This window comes from Danio rerio, chromosome 9, assembly GCF_052040795.2.
Source record: "Danio rerio strain M-AB ecotype USA chromosome 9, GRCz13ab, whole genome shotgun sequence".
Classification (NCBI taxonomy): Eukaryota; Metazoa; Chordata; class Actinopteri; order Cypriniformes; family Danionidae; genus Danio; species Danio rerio.
This window is the reverse complement of record NC_141029.1, coordinates 19098790-19116352: the sequence shown is the minus strand read 5'-3', so window position 1 is coordinate 19116352 and position 17563 is coordinate 19098790. Positions and strand designations below refer to the sequence as shown.

The 17563-nt window shown below is 36.7% G+C and overlaps 1 protein-coding gene across 50 annotated transcripts in view; it reads left to right on the top strand.

Moving 5' to 3' along the window:
- mycbp2 (MYC binding protein 2) overlaps positions 1-17563 on the top strand; it is a 232201-nt gene that overhangs the window by 66624 nt on the left and 148014 nt on the right. For all 50 annotated transcript variants that reach the window (XM_087266144.1, XM_087266142.1, XM_087266138.1 and 47 more), the window contains 4 exon segments: positions 6983-7121; positions 7238-7314; positions 16670-16874; positions 16964-17128. In XM_087266144.1, coding sequence (XP_087122270.1) covers positions 6983-7121; positions 7238-7314; positions 16670-16874; positions 16964-17128 — 586 coding nt within the window.

Here is a 17563-nt window from a genome sequence, read left to right as displayed (position 1 = left end):
TAAAACCATTATGTTTAGAAATGTGTTGAAAAAATATTCTCTCCGCTAAACAGAAATTGGGGGAAAATAAACAGGGGGGCTAATAATTAAGAGAGGCCAATAATTATGACTTTAACTATATATTAGGAGGTGTGTTGACTTTAATCGTCTGCTGTGCTGTGACGCTTTTTGATTGACGTCGACTAGTCGTGCTGCACAGATCACGCGGTTTTCCTGAACTACATAGCAGCTTTACACACGAAGGTGGTTCACTGAATGAAACTGCCATCGGATTATTTAAAGTCATTTTTAAAATGTTATTTTTGTGATGTCAGTGTCACATTAATTTTAAATTGTTAATCAGATGCCAATTAAGTCGCTGCATGCAGATGATGGCCAATCATATTTACGCAACCACTGAAAAGTAAGGTGATTGGCTGTTGAGCGTAGACCATAGATACTTACATTAGGTGTTGCTTACACTATTGTTGTCTATTGGAAAGAATGCGTCAATGGACCTGCCATTTTAGTACAGGGTAGCGCTCTTTTTGAAATGAATGTGGGACCAAAGTATAGTGAAGGACAGGCCATCCAGAGCCAGAGATATTTACACATATATACATTTATCTATGATCAGGAGTTTTAACATTGGTCAGTATGCAAATATTTTTTTACATTAGAAAAATTATAATTTGACATTACTTTTCTACATTGATGGACCAGTGACCACACAGTCACTGCCGACAAAGAGCGATTGTGTGCATGGAAATGTATTATCCTCTCTCTGTTAAATTTGAGCTAATCCATGTCCTGAAGCGCACCCTTTCTCCTGCTTTCACTTCTCATTCTAACAGAGGGAGCTATTTGTTTGTGAATGAATCTCCGTGAATGAATCTCCGATCACTTAGCGGACGGTAATACAAGTTTCTAGCACTGCAGCATATTGTTGTCATAACTCATTTACATTGTTTGCTTATTTAATTCAACAAAACTTCAGTAAGTCTGGAATATAGTGCAAGTTGGTGCTATTTTGCCTTATGATCAGTGTAGTAAGAGACTGTTTTATCATCAATACTTGTTTAGCACAAAAGTTCGTAACATACAAAAAAATTTGCATCTTTTGTTTTATTGATGATAGTTGACTTCGGCTCGACTTTAATAACATAAAAGTTGACTACCAAAAATCTAAAGTCATTCAACCCCTAATATATATATATATATATATATATATATATATATATATATATATATATATATATATATATATATATATATATATATATATAGGGAAATACTGCGAAAATGTCTATTAAAAATAAATGAAAAAATAAATATAGAATATTTAAATATATCAGCCATTGTTCAACTGCTGGCAAATAAAATGTAATACAATATTAAGTATGGGTTGTTGTTTCTTATTATATTCCCCATAATTAAGTAATATTCTATACAACAGCAACAGTGTTGTTTTCCCAAATGTCAAATGTAAGCACGATTACTAACGCAAGTTTTAATTTTTTTGTGAACAGTACTTGAAACATTTTGAATCTCCTTCATCATGAAAAAACTGTTTCAAACCAAGGCAAAGCAGGTCATTTGCTGTTAGGATTTTATTATTCATCTGCTGGAAAATAGTGTTTGGTAGTGTTGACTATGTTCTTCCATTTTTATTATAGTTTGAGTACCGTTATACTTTTAAAGGGCCACAAACCCCCCCTGTCTCAGCAGGGTGTTTTCACACCTCTAAATTAAAAAAAGTCAGGAAAGTGGGTGAGTCCAGCATTGTTTAGGTGGGTGTGTCGAGTAGCGAAACGGAAGGATTTGCATGTAAAGGGGAGTTTTAGTTTGAGCATGCGCTGATTTTCACACAGGCAAAACAACACACAGACGCAAGAGAGAAAGTGACTATGTTTACATGGACATAAAAAATCTAATTTTTTGCCAAATTCTTAATTTGTCGACTCTAACTACAGTTTGGCACTTTCACTTTCATTCAGGAATATTTCATGCATGCCCCCCATGACAAACGAGATATTGGATGCAAGGAACTACTGGAAGAGTGTAGTTTTAATGGAATGTTTAATACCACACGTCTTATTGGAGAAAAAACCTCTGCATTTCTCGATAACTAGCAACAGTCGGTAAAGACGTGTGTGTATAGACTATCCTGTCACAAAATTAGGCGAAAATCTTTAATGACAGTAATAATTTGATTAAGGTTTACATTCGGAGAGCAGTATTTACAGCAGATCTTTCAGTCTATAATATTGTAGTGATATTAACGTACTGTGAACTAGTAACTTACTGTGTAACTAAATCATTTTTACTAAGGTTTGTCTTTAAAAACTGAAAGAGTATTGCTGGCAATACTAACTAACTTTACCTCTGAATAAACATAAACAACGAAAAACTGATTGTACACTTACCAAATCTGTAGAGACAGGACAATCAACTGGAACTGTGTATTTTTTTTTTAAGAAGATGAGTGGCAAATCCAGATTTTACCATTTCCAGATGGGAAAAGGTCTTGGGTAGAAAATGTTCCTTACAAATGTATTTTTGTTGCGTGTTAGCAGACCACTCTAATCCACACGTGAGTCCAGCTGTGCTTTCGTAGCAGGGAATTGAAAACAACCTTCGTTGCAGCACATTTCTAAATGCAACATTGATGACCCATGTCTCCGAACAATTCTTCTTTTAGTAATTGTTTTAATTACAGTTGGCAACACCACATGGCGTCTCTTTCCCGTCTGAACATTTTAACAGGTAAAAATGTCTTCGAAGCCATATCATGCATATTAATGAAACTGTGCCTCATTCACATTAAAGGACACTGATCTCTTGATTGTATTTTCATTAATGATGAAAGCTCAAAGACGTCACATTGTACCCATCAGTCCAGACAGCCAGTCTACTCGCTGGAATTTACTCAAGGATCTAATCGCTGTGATGTAGCTCCTAAATATTTTTTCAACCCAGAAGAAACAATTGTTCAAAATAACGCAAACGCTACCAATTTTCACTTTTTTGTAAAATATATGTGCCCTAATATTGATTTTCGCAGCGTGGGACACTATAGTGTGAATGGGCCTTGAAAAAGGGACGAGAGGCGATGGGTTAATTTTATGAACTGCTGTGGCCAATATCTTTGAGGTTGGATGAAGGGAATGTGCATATCTTTGCGGTGTGATTTTGCCCGGAGCAAGAATCTGCTTTTTTGAAAGCTCACTTACAATCTCATTAACAGCAGCAAATCAAAGGTAGTAGTATTTTATCTTGTGTCTTTTTTCATCGCATGCACTCACACATACAAATGTACAGACTGCAAGCCTAGTTTCAACAAAGTGTACACACCCTAAACTGAAGTGTGTGTGCTTTTCTGGATGAAACTGGCCCAGTAAGTTTGACGGTCTGTATTCTGTGTGCATGCTGACAGTTAAATTCTCCTTCACATGATCACTCCTAGAGCCTAAAGCCTCTAATGGTATCAATGCCTCCAAGATTAAGACTATTCTGGTGAGCTTTGGAAGAAGCCCAGTCATCACAAGAAAGTTTAACCGCTTGGTATTAAGTTGCAGTCCTGCTTTAAGCATGGAGAGTTTCCTTAAGCATCATCACTAGTAGAAGGATTATGTAGGGCTTCTAAATTTTTCAACTATTTATTTAATTAAATCAGTATACAAACTTTGTATGTACATTGCATGCATAAAGTCCAATATATACTTCAGGGTTGAGTGATTGCAATACCCCACTATGCATCCCTTGCACATAGCCAACACCTTTGTAAGCATTTATTTTTATGCGTTCTGTTTGTGTTTCTCTCCAAAAGTTCTTCTGAAATGCTGGTAGGCAGTGGGGTTTCTATGTTCAATGAGGGGTTTTAGTGTGCTCATGTTTTGAGTTTATGCTGGAAATATATGCAATACTATTGTAGAATTAGCTCAAACTCACACTCATTCTAGGAAGAAAGACCGTTCAACAACTGTAATTATAAAATCAAGGCTGTAGAATTAGCATGGATGGAGGTGATACCCCCATTTAATTGTCTCCAAAAATAAAATAATGCTTTGTCAACTCTCAATAACGTAGATGTATAGAAAGGGTTAAATCACAATCTGTACTCGAGCCCTGCCTCTATCAAACATAAACTACCTAGCAACAAATAATAACTTGACATCTAGTTGATCATATGCAAAAGTGGTAGAAGGTAGATTTTTCCGATGAATAATCAGTTGAACTGCATCCTAATCATCACAAATACTGCAGAAGACCTATTGGAACCTGCATGGACCCAAGATTCTGACAGAAAGCAGTCAAGTTGGTAAAGACAAAGTCATGGTTTGGGGCTACATTCAGTATGGTGGCATTCGAGAGATCTGTAGAGTGGACGACAACATCAACAGCCTGAGGTATCAAGACGTGTGCTTTCCATTACACTACTAACCACAGGAGAGGGCAAATTCTTCAGCAGCAAAGCGCTCCTTCTCATACATCAGCATCCTCATCAAAGTTCCTGAAAGCAAAGAAGGTCAAGGTGCTCCAGGATTGACCAGCCCAGTCACTTAACATGAACATTATTGAGCATTTCTGGGTAAGATGGAGGAGCCATTGAAGATGAACCAAAGAATCTTGTTGAACTCTGGGAGTCCTGCAAAAAAGCAAAGCCAGACCTCACTTTCCTAATTTAATCAAGGCATGTTTAAAAAATCAAGGCATGATCATATTTTATTTTGGTAAAATGAGCATATTCTTGAGGTCTTTGCCTTTCAAATAAGCCACTTCTGATGCCAACTAGAAGTCAAGTTATTATTTGTTGTTTATAAAAATTAAAAAGTGTCTCTAAAAGTTAGGCGACAATACTTTTGTCAGGTAGTGTAAATGTACATTGTGATTGGCAGTGCCTTACCCTACTGTCATATGAGAGCCTCTTATGACATGTTTGGATGTTCGCAGCACCAAAACTAGTTCAGTTAGGTCCCCACCAGTATCAAAAGCAAATCTAAACCCTTGCATAAAAAAAAACAAAAAACAAAATTGTCCATATGAACCTTAACACTCCCATCACCAGTTTCGCCCCGCTCCTATGGCTCTTGGCCCTGCCCAAACATATTACAGCTGTAAACAACTGTCCAACATGTAGTTCTTGTTTTTGAGAATTGTGAGATTGTGTGAAGTCTGTGCTGGACCTAGCACATGCACTTGACGTAGAAGTAGAAATTGGCCTCAAGTGGCACTTTTCTTTCATTGTTTGTGTGTGATCTCAAATATCTGATATGTATTTTACACAACGGTACAGTAAAGAGGTTAATTGAGCGATTTAAAGTTTAGATATATTGACAACATTGTCTGTTGTTCTCTGTTTTGCCAAGAAAAAAATTTCAAAGTCGGAGCTGAACATTTGTGAAAAGATGCAGATTGTAGTTCCTGAATGTTTTAGGATCCAAATGAATTTGTCAGTGACTCATTAATCTATTCATAATAATAATTTCTTACATTTATATAGCACTTTACACATTTTTGGGGGGAATCTCCTCTCCACCAGTGTGAAGCACCCAACTCGATAACACAACAGCAGCCATATTGCGCCAGACCGCTCACCACACACCAGCTGATTAGTGGAGAGGAGCTATAGCCAATTGTAATGTTGCCAATTATGATATATGATGTAGCCAATTATGATATGGGGATGGTTAGCAGGCCATGATGCTTAGCTTCAGTGGGTGACCATGTGAGAGTTGCAGAGAGCTAGCTGCCGGCACAAAGACTTTAAACATGGAGAATTTCTTCAAGCATCATCACTATGGAAAGGACTTTGCCTTAAGGGCTTCAGATTATACTTAAATAAATAGTACCAGCTAGCCGCCAGTAGGGTTAGGGTACCTTGTTTAATTTTTTTAATCCTTCAGGTATTTTTTTATACAAATGATGCAGTGACTCACTCAATAAGACAGACCTGCCACCCTCTACTGTTAGTTTAAGTGTAATATTTGGTATGTTTATTTGTGTATGTCATCATATTATATCACCAGACTGTGCTTAAGAATGTTCAGAACCAGCCGACCTGGCCGCATGGCCTGTTTCAAACATATAGATGGAATGTTAGGTTAAAGTATGATTACAGTACATATACAGTCATTTCAATGAGAATCTGTGCAATTGGTAATTTCACATGATGACAAAAGGCTCTTCATTTGACCACAATCTGAGGTTGGTCATACAAATGTGCAGCTTTACCAAAAGCAAGCTGCTTGGTTTTGAAATGACGTATTTGTGGGCTGTGCTTCATTCATCTCCACATTATTGACAATAGACCTTTTTGTCCTTAAAAACTGCCTAAAATGTCACTAATGTGATTACAACTTTAAGGCTGAAGGGTGACTCTTGAAATGTGCGATGGCAAATACACGCACGATCACTCGGGGCCAATGAATAAAGCTCACAAACCTGAAACAACAGCCACGGAAATGATGCATTCAAAGTATCAAAGCTGTAATGGAGGGAAGCAAAAGTGTGACATTACCCGGATCAAGAAGCTCATATGTTGATTGGATGTTAAAAGCTTTTGCCACTCAAGACTGCATAAGAAATAAAACAGTGAAAAGAGTTACTTGTCTTGCCAATTATGGGGGATGCTTTTAACAGTAAAAAAAAGAAACACGACTGGCCCTGCTGTAACTGATAGTCACTGTCAAACTAACTCTGGTGCTCAAGTAAACAAAACCTGAATATAGTTAAAATGTTTATCTTCAAAGAATCTTTTGTTCAGGGTCAAAGTACAAGTCCTTGCTTGTTTAATTTGTATTTTTGGTGGGACAAAAAGTGTTTAAGCATTGAAAAGATTCAACACATCACCTCTAAAGACCGTCCTATTACTGCCTCAGTTTAACTATATGACCGTATAACTGTGCTTATACACGTCCACTGGCTTCCTCTTCTGCAGAAGTATGTGCACTAGAAAAATACATCGTTTATATGATCATAAATGGTCTCTTGATTCATTTAGGATGGCTTTGTGGTGCGGATCTATGCTACCAGCTCAGACCCAGCTTTACAGCAGGAGCTGCAGCTCAAACTGGCCAGGAAGTGTCTTCATGCCTGTGGGATTTCCCTCTTCGACCTGGAGAAAGATCTTCATATCATCAGTGAGTCCTGTGCACACACCTTTGTACATCAGTGTCAATGTTTAAAGGGAAGTGAGTGTTTAAATATGGTAACTTGGTGTCTCTTTTGCGGTGCGTGTGTTTGTTTTTGTCCTCAGGCACAGGGTTTGATGAGGAAGCAGCCTTGATTGGAGCTGGCAGAGAGTTTGCTTTGATGAAAACTGCATCTGGCAAGGTAGACATATCTCTCTATGTTCTTTAAGTGTCCCTATGTTAACAATTCACTAAATGAGTTGGGACCGTAAGACAGGGTGTAGAGGCCTAACTTATGTAGATTCACTTGTCCAAACTACGTTGTTGACAAGATGGCTAACCCTAACCCAAACCCTAACCCTAACCCAACCATCATAGTTATTAACGTCTACACCTTCCCCAACCATCATAGTTATTAACATCTACACCTTGCCCAACCCTAAACCCAACCATCATAGTTATTAACGTCTGCACCTTCCCCAGCCCTAAACCCAACCATCATAGTTATTAACATCTACACCTTGCCCAACCCTAAACCCAACCATCATAGTTGTTAACGTCTTCACATTCCCCAACCCTAAACCCAACCATCATAATTATTAACGTCTGTACATTCCCCAACCCTAAACCCAACCATCATAGTTATAAACGTCTACACCTTCCTCTACACCTTTGATTGATTGATTGATTGATTGATTGATAGTTGTTGACGTCTGCACCCTCCCCAACTGTTAACCCAAACAGGGCTTTACATTAACACCCGCCAACCCACCAAATGCGGGTAGATTTCAACTCTGGCCGGTAAGACAGCCGCTCCCACTTGCCACTTTGGCTGGTTGGAAATAATTTTTACATTTTAGTTTTCTTAAAAGCAGGGTTCGATAATAAGGATTGCCCAAAATCTGATCTTAGAATCGAGAAGCAGCACGACTGACAAAAATATTTGTGTTCGCGCAAGCAAAAGCAGGTAAATACCTTATGAGAGGATGATTACCCGCGCACACAGCTGATGTTATGCGCGCGACTGTTAAAAGCACGTGCTCTCGTTTACTTGCGCGAAACAACCGTGTGTAGAAGTGCAACTGGTGCGATTGGTTCTCTTTGAAATTGAATAGACGAAAATGCTCATGCACCCACAGTCCTGCTGCTTTCAAGAGCTCAAGATTGAAAAAAATATATACATACATCCTTTTTTAAGCAGCAGCAGTCACTGCTTTCATTTTAATTATTCTTTGAACAAATTATTAACAAGCCTAACATTAACTGTGTGCACGTGATCATTCTTTTATTATCACACACGCTATGTTTTTGCCTGCTTTCTTTTGATTACAGTTATTTTTTTTTAAATGGTTTAATTATCATTCTTTACAATAACATTGCTTTCATATAAGATTAACTCCCCACTTATGTGGAGTTAACTGCTGATCTGAGACCTTTAGCCTGGCCAGATTACTGTGCGTATTTAAGATACACGACAATAGATCTTTTTAAACGACAATTATAAAAAAAAGTTTTGTTGAATAAAAAGTACATGTGCAGCTATATTTTGCTTGTTTTGACAAATTTAAAATTTGTGGCAAAGACATAATTATTTGTTTTTGGTGTGGTCAGAAATAAATTTGGTAAATTCTTAATTTTGAGCCCTGAAAAGTCATGTGAAAAAAACCCACAACACACACAAAAAGTGAAATGAATGAGAAGTCATGTTGACAAAACAACATGTAAATCAAGTACTTTTAGCATGTCAAAGTCACATTTTTACATATAAAATATATTTTCTAAACAACAAAATTGTGGCTAGTGAAAATGGCTAATGGCTAGTAATTTTGAAAATCTACTAGCCACAGTGGCTGGTGAACAAAAAGGTTAATGTCAAGCCCTGAACCCAACCATCACAGTTGTTAATTTCTACACCTTCCACCACCCTAAACTCAACCATCACAGTTATTAATGTCAACACCTACTCCAATGTGCACATACAGCCGTGAGTTGTGGAGGCTTTTATACTTGATGTGCTCACCATTGTACTGTTATTTGCAACCACAGGGGGTGACATAGAGTAGGCTAACTGCCATAAAATGGACGACAAAGTCAGCAAGTGGAGTTGCTAAATAAATGAATATATTATTATATCTAATTAATAGGTTGTGGATAAATTTGGAGAACACATGAAAACATTTGCTGAAAATGTTCTCTGGAAAGTATATCTTAATAGAGAAAAGTATTTCTTTGTTCTTGTTTGTTCTAACGATGATATCAAGGTTCTGTTTACAGTAATTTTGTTGTTTGGTGTCCACTATGCAATTGTTAGACGGCATATAAGGTTGCTGGCAAAAGATGCACATACCTAGTTAAAGTTAATGGTCACATAATATGCATTTTAGTCTATATAGTGTGGACGGAGATCATTTTTCTTTTTTGAAATGTGATAACATTTATCTGGAGGAGGTGCATTTTTATTCTAATGACTGTTTTAAAATTGTGACACATTAGTGTAACGCGCACCTAAAGAGTACAAGAGGTCCCAGGTTCAAATCCAAAAAGAGCCCCGACTTTTTATCTTTTTTCCCCTTTGTGGAATTTTAAATTACAAATTAGACAGTTTAAGTAATAAACAAATCTCTTATTTTTTGTGCTCATTAATTAATAAACATAGGAGGCAATAAGCCTTCAGGAGAAGGGTAAACCAAAACAACAAACACAACAGGAACTAGCTTAGCAGGAGTACTAAAAAACCTATTTAAGTAAAAGAAAAGAAATAAACAACAAAAGCTTTCCTCAACTTCATCTCTCAAATGGTACAAAAATAAACATGGCACCCTCTCCCTACAGCTTCCTTTAGTAAGTCTAAAATTGTATTCAGACAAAGAAACAAAGAAATTATGTTTAAATACCATACATAGAAAGCAGACACACTGCCTGTAAGTTCAACAACACAAGGCAAAATACAAGTCTGTTCTTCACAAGTCAAAACCCAAAACACAAGTCTTTTCTTCAAAAGACAGAAGTTAAATTCTACCTAATAGCTCAATAAACTTCTCACATCACACAACAGGCCAATATCCAAACAGTACCCAACAAACACAAGCCTGGAGCAGGAGTTAAGTGAATATCTTTTTGGGGTTTTGCACACTGCTCTTTTGTAGCAGCGTGTCTCTGCAGCACACTCACACTGATGAGTATCACCTGTGCCTAATCAGCTTCTTCAGGTATTGCAAATGTAGTACATCCGAATTCCATTCATACTTTTCACATTCATATTGTATAGAACAAACTTTTCTAATGGCTGAGTTTGCCACGTTTAAATTTAAAGGCAGTACCTAATTAGTAGTAAATTTTGGACGCAGCCCTAGGGAAGTGGGAGAGAGACAGGTTCTCAATGTGAGTTCTTCAGCATTGTAGCCTCCTTGTGTTCTCGTGTAACGTCATCATCAACCGTCAAAGTTTAGTTCCAAAATTCAAGACCACAAGAACGGAGGACGTGGGAAAGTTCCCAGATGTGTTTTTGATATTGAGGATGCGTGGCTGCAAACTTGAGCGCAAAAATTGCTCAAAGTACCAGAAGTCATTGTGGCTAAATAAAGGAGGTGGGATGCACAGCATTCTTTTTATTATAAAAGTTCAAAGATATAACTTTTTTACCTCAGGAGTTTCCCTAAATGAGGTGAAATAATACATTATTATGAAAATCTTAAAAAAAGGAATAAACAGATTGAGGGTGTTTTTTTTTTTTTGTTTGTTTTTTTTTTTGCTGAAATTTGTATAAAAATTATCATATATATATATATATATATATATATATATATATATATATATATATATATATATATTGAAAAGGGGAAAAACAATAAATTGTTATATTGAATGCTGTAATGTTTAAATAATTGGTGGTTAAAAATACCTGAAGGTCAATTAGGAAGAACGCAGCATCTCATTTCTCAGAGGATGCGTTCTCTGTTCTCGCGGTTACCGAGTTTGTTCTTCCCAGATAACTTGGCAAGTACAGTCTTTAAAAGAAGGCAAGCCTGTTCTCTGCGTTCTTGTATTTGAGAAACAGCCAGAGAACACAAGGACACAACATAACCACACCCATTGGGCAGTAAACACACAATAAATAAACAATATTGAAAACATTAAAAGGATGTAACATTATGTAAAAGGATTTTGTTCCACGATGCAGATCTCTTAACTCTTACGTTCCTTTTTATACAAGCAGTTCCAGCGTTATGGATTTGACATTTGCAGTAAAAACTCAAAACATAAATTCATATAGAAAGTGTATGTTAACATTATATTGAAACATTTGTTTTTATTTTTCCATAACAACTGACCACAGAGTTATGGGACCAGAAAAATATCAATCTGTTAACATATTTTGCACTTGAAATGTGGAAATAAATCATGTGTTATGGATGTGACCAAAAAAGTATGCGAGTTTAGAGCATATGCTTCGTAGACATTTTGTGTATTAAACTGCACAACCCCTGCAAAAAAAAAAAAAAAACACCAATTGAAAGGATAAAAGTTGGCTCTCTATAGAACAAGCAGGATTGATATTTTTTATTTAATATTTTTGCATTTATGGGAATAAAGCTTTGTTATGGATGTGACAGGTGTGAAATTGTCACTTGTGTGATTTTGGTAAATCAAACAAAATTGTTTAAAAACATTGACAGAGATATTTTTGAGTATTTCTAAAGTTCTGTAAAATACTTGCTTACACAAAAAAACTTAGAAACTGTTTGGGTATTTTGGTGAAAAAGACATTTTTTCCTCACAAGGTTGAAATTTGCATGGAATTGCTCATAGTTTTGTGTATGTTTTTGCATTGTACTGTGCTATATTTACAACACAAAGGTGTCACAGAAGTGCTTCTCGAGTTGGGTTAAGTGGCTTTTTCACAAATAGTTTAATGCTGCTCAAAGGTGGCATAAATGCATTTACACACCAATTAAAACTGTATATTGGGATAGTAGTGGGTCAGAGAAGGCATAATTTAGCCTGGCTTTTACATGGCATTTTGCCTTAACATTGAATTATGAGCAGGCACACAGCAGCCTTAACTTGGCACCTTTACTCTGCTTTTGCTGAGTCGCTGTTATATCACTGTAATTCCAAACTACAAACACAAAAGCTTTTCTACGATTAAACACTTTGTCTGTTGGCAAGTTATAAAAGTTTGCTGAACCATATCCCTGAATAAATTCAGCTGGCGCACAATCATCTGGCCATTTAGGATGTGCATTTATTTTGCAGTCCTCATAAATCTACAGCAAGCAGAGGTTGTGTGAGATAGTATACGTGAACATAGCAGTGTGTGAGGTTTCGCGTCAGGCAGTGATGGTGTCTCTGGTGTGAAAGAGAAGGCAGCCTGTGGAGTCGCACACTTGCCTAAATAACTGGAAGTAATTTGATTATTCTACCCTTCCAGTCGAGCGCTGAGCTCTTTGACACTATGTGAGACTGGAGCGTTTTAGAGGCCAAAGGGGAGCACAGCTTGTGTGTATTTACACGTGATCCTAGAGCAGTACAAATACAGGGAGTGGACTGAATAAAACCAACACACAATAAGCATTAAATTCAAGTACAAATTGACTTTGGAAAAAAACTATTCAGACATTTTGCTGGTGACTAGATTTGGAATTGATACAAACATGTTCTGTTAAATAATGCTGGTAAATAATTCATGGGCGGTTTATTATCTCAGTGGACTTGTTGTTGTCAGGTGTGGCTAAAAGTTAAATTTGCGTGTTGGGTGCGTCTTACTGAACTATAGCATTGGAGTGTGTTCTGGGGAGGTGCAGTGTGTGTGTGTGTGTGTGCCCGGCCTTATGAGATATGAGAGCTGCTGTAGGTTTATCATCCTGTAAGACTGAACTCACTCTTTACCTTATCTGGAGATTATCCAGTCCACTGAGCATAGCAGTAAAAGCAGGACCGGATAAGTCGTGACTGGGCAACTTTTCTAAACGCTGTGGTCTGTGATATAAAAGAAGGTCATGTAATTCTTTATGCACATGCATTAATTGATTGCAGAAATGCTGACATGCATTTTCTGTCATCATTGTTTGTAGCCAGGGTGTTTTCCATTTCTGAACTACAGTATTAGCATTCCTCAGTGCACAAGATACACTGCCAATATTTATTTATGTAATGTATTTTTATTGAATATTGTACAAATGAAGTATTTATTTATTATATTAAGGAATGACAAATTTTAACTTTTGTTTAACTTGTAAAAAAAATCTATGTATAATATATAAATGTATGTATATATATATATATATATATATATATATATATATATATATATATATGTGTGTGTGTGTGTGTGTGTGTGTGTGTGTGTGTGTGTGTGTGTGTGTGTGTGTGTGTGTGTGTGTAATTAAGAAATTATCAATAAATATAAATGTGTCCTTCAAAAAAAATTGTGTAAATCGAATAAAAAAATTAACTAGTTAATCGCACTTTTTAAAAAAAAAATTAATCGCGATTAATTGCATTTAAATAGCTGAAACTTGTAATTTTGGATATTCAAATGTAAAAATTAATGTAAATGTAAGACAAACTATTTAAACTCAAAATATAAGTGTTTATTAGAATTTTTGTTTAACTTGTAACACAGTTTTGATGTAAACAACAGACTCACAATAAACCAACAAGTTCCTGACTTGACAGCTATATTTATTACAGAAATGAAAACACTGACATGTTAATGTCATTTGAATTTTAAAACAATCAATGCCAATAAAGAAATTTGTCAAATTTATGTCAAATTTATGTCAAATTTGCTTAAACTAAACATTCTAAAGTATGGCTGTATTTCACAAGGATTCTGTCACAACAATGAGAAGCATACGCTTTCGTTGCGTTTAATGAGGAAACACGCTAAACTTGGAGGGCTCATGCTGAAAGCCAGAGTAATGCGCTGTCTTTGACAGCTCGCGACTTCACAGCTCGAGACTTTCTGAGTAGATTTACATAAGACACCAATACTTCGATTTTAATATGATTAAGAAGTTACTCTTATCTACCTTGTAAGCAGCATTTTGATTGTCTTAAAGGACCACTGAGTCATAAAATGCGGAGGTTTTTCTTTCCGTTCGCCATGCGGTTTTTAAATTCCATTAAAACAGAAGTCGAAAGTCAAAAATGAAACACCCAAAATTGCATGAAACTCTGGAGAGCTTGGTGATGCGACTAATTGTTTTATATTGAAACTTGCCTTCAAAAAGTGCTTCCTTGGTCTTATTTCTTGCATGTTGAACACACGTCCACCACAACTGGAAGTAGAAAAAACCTGCAACTGCGTTAATTTTTTTTTACGCGTTAATTATTTCAAATAAATCTAAGAAAAAGAATCTTAGAAAAAGTTCTTAGATTTCTGGAGAGTCAAACAGTATTCGGGTACAGACCTTGAGTTTATTTAAAGTGGAATTAATTGTATTAATAATTCGTTAAAATATTCTACATTAAAGTTATGAATGTTGTCCGTTACATTGCATGTCCTGACTATTGCGCGCACACACACACACACACACACACACACACACACACACACACACACACACACACACACACACACACACACACACACATTGTGATATCGATGCTAAAACAATTTATTGTGTAGCCCTACTTTTGTTGATTCAACATGACTAATAATAACATGAATACAGAATAGACTGGATTTATGATTGGAATAAATCCATGTTATTTAATGTGATATTTTCACATAAGTTATATCACACTGAGAAGTGATGCAAACAATTGTCAAATCTCTTTTAATTCTCTTTTGATTTCATGATTATGCCAATTAAATTGTCGGCAATCTTTTGCTTAGCTTGTCACTGAACTATGGTTCTGTCTAGTATAATCTACTTTATCTGAAAGCAGTTGCTGGATATTTACAGCTTATTACAGAGTAAATTTTACTTAAAAAATGCACATGAAATTTGTCTTTGATTAATTGGTTAGCTGTAGGCTCTATGTAGTAAAAGCTGCTCCATCTGAAAGCAGGGGCTGGAGGTTTACAGCTAATTACAGAACCGGCTTTACTGACAATTTTCCTGGATGTACCACTTGGTTTTTTGCCATAAAACATAAAAATTATACACAAAACATTGTTTTAAACAATAATATTTTTTTATTTCGTTAATTAAAAGCAAAACTGATCCAACAGGCACAGGATGTCAACATGATGTTAGATTGACGCTGTACCCCAAAGTTGGGGGACATTGCATTTTGGGTGGAAATGAAAATCGGGTGGATCTCAGAACCTAATGTCAGACCGACATCAGTGTCCAACATCAGACTGATGTTGGATTTTGCTCACCTTGCAACTCAACCTACAATGAAACCAAATATCAATGTCTAGTTATGTTACATCTTGAAGTTGTGTGGACATTACCACTGATGTCTATAAGGCATTGGACTTTGGTTGCCATACCTGATGAAAATATGTCAGTATTTGACATCAATATGATGTTGGTTTAAGACAGGGGTCACCAATCTCGGTCCTGGAGGGTCGGTGTCCCTGCTGGGTTTAGCTCCAACTTGCCTCAACACACCTGCCTGGATGTTTCAAGTATACATAGTAGGACCTTGATTAGCTTGTTCAGGTGTGTTTGATTAGGGTTGGGGGTAAAATCTGCAGGACACCGGCCCTCCAGGAACAAGTTTGGTAATCTCTAGTTTAAGATGTTGGCTCTGTTGGATTTTGGTCACTTTCCAACACAACCTAATATTAACCAAATATCAATGTCATTTGACCTTGTTATTGAACATCCAAATCAAGTTGTCCTTAGTGGCTAGACTTGAAAATTGGTCACCTAACATCATGACCTAAAACTAACCTAATATTAAAACGTCTTATGCCTACTGGGGACAGAAAGTGGCTAAGTGAAGCTGAGGGAGCATAAATAAAATATCACCCAGTCACAAGAAAGAGACAGACAAGCATGTAAATATTAATGTGGATGTAGGTATATGGATGTGAACATATTCTTTGGTCAGGAGACCTGGATGAGCCTGTTTTTTTTACAGTGGTGGTTATCTTGGAATAACATACCTTGGAATGTCACGACTGACCAATCAGAATCACGTATTCCAGATAGTTATGCAATAAATTGTTACGAGGGACGTTTTCTAATTGCTAAATTGATATTTAAGTGCTACAGCACCCTTAAGAGGAAGATCAATTATGTAATGGCTTAGACAATTAAGCACAATTGAGTTTGTATGACTATTTTTAAACATATTTCCTAACATCTCTGTTTTGTATTTTGTTGAAGGGAAGATTATAAACGTTTAGACAGACATGGTGTTGAGTTAAGAATGGCAGATATTGCACAAGTGTGTGAGCTGGTTCTCTAAAAGGCTGATTAGGTACAGTTATTAGCAGTCGCATAATAATTGTCCTGTCACTACTTAAATGCTTTATCTAGTGTCAGTAAGTGTGCAGTATCTGTCTGTTATCTGTCAGAAGTATTTCTTCACAGACTTAATAACACACAAGGGAACTGTAAACACTATTGTCTTCCTGTCCACTCATGCAGATCTACTATACTGGAAAGTATCAGAGCCTCGGTATCAAACAGGGCGGACCATCGTCTGGGAAGTGGGTGGAGTTGCCTGTCACCAAATCACCCAAGATTGTGCAGTTCTCAGTGGGACATGACGGCTCCCACGCCCTGCTGGTGGCGGAGGATGGGAGCGTCTTCTTCACAGGCTCCGCCAGCAAAGGGGAGGACGGAGAGTCAAGTATGACAGGAATTTTTAACAGGTATCTAAAGATAATGTTGTTTTTGCAAACGCATTCTAAATCTCTGGTTTTTCGTGTTTGTCTTTAGCAAAGAGCAGAAGACAACCAAAGCCCTACAAACCCAAGAAGATGATCAAACTCGAAACCAAGATGGCCGTTTACACAGCCTGCAACAACGGCAGTAGCAGCATCGTCACTAAAGATGGAGAGCTCTACATGTTTGGCAAGGATGCCATTTACAGTGACAGTACCTGTAAGTGTCTGTTAAAGATGGCAGGGGAGAATTGATGGCCTCTGTAAAACCATATATCTGTCTCCTCTGGGAGAGATTATTTAGAGCCAGTTCATGATCCACATTCACAAAAAGTGGGTTATATTTAGACACCCTCATATTTGGATGGATATCCGACTATAAATAAATGGCCTCTATATTTTTCTGCATGAAATGGGTTTTCTGCCAGCTTAGCTTAACTGCTGATGTCATAGATGTATTCTTGCAGTTTCTTTTCTACATATAGGGACACTCTAATTCTGAAATCATTTTTTTTTAATAAAGAAGAAGAGTTTTTGTATATGCAAACATCTTAACTCTGACTTGTCTAGGTTACTGCACATTGTGCTGCATATTCAAATGTGTGTAGCTCATTTATGGCCCGTTTCCACTGAGTGGTAAAGTACAGTACGGTTC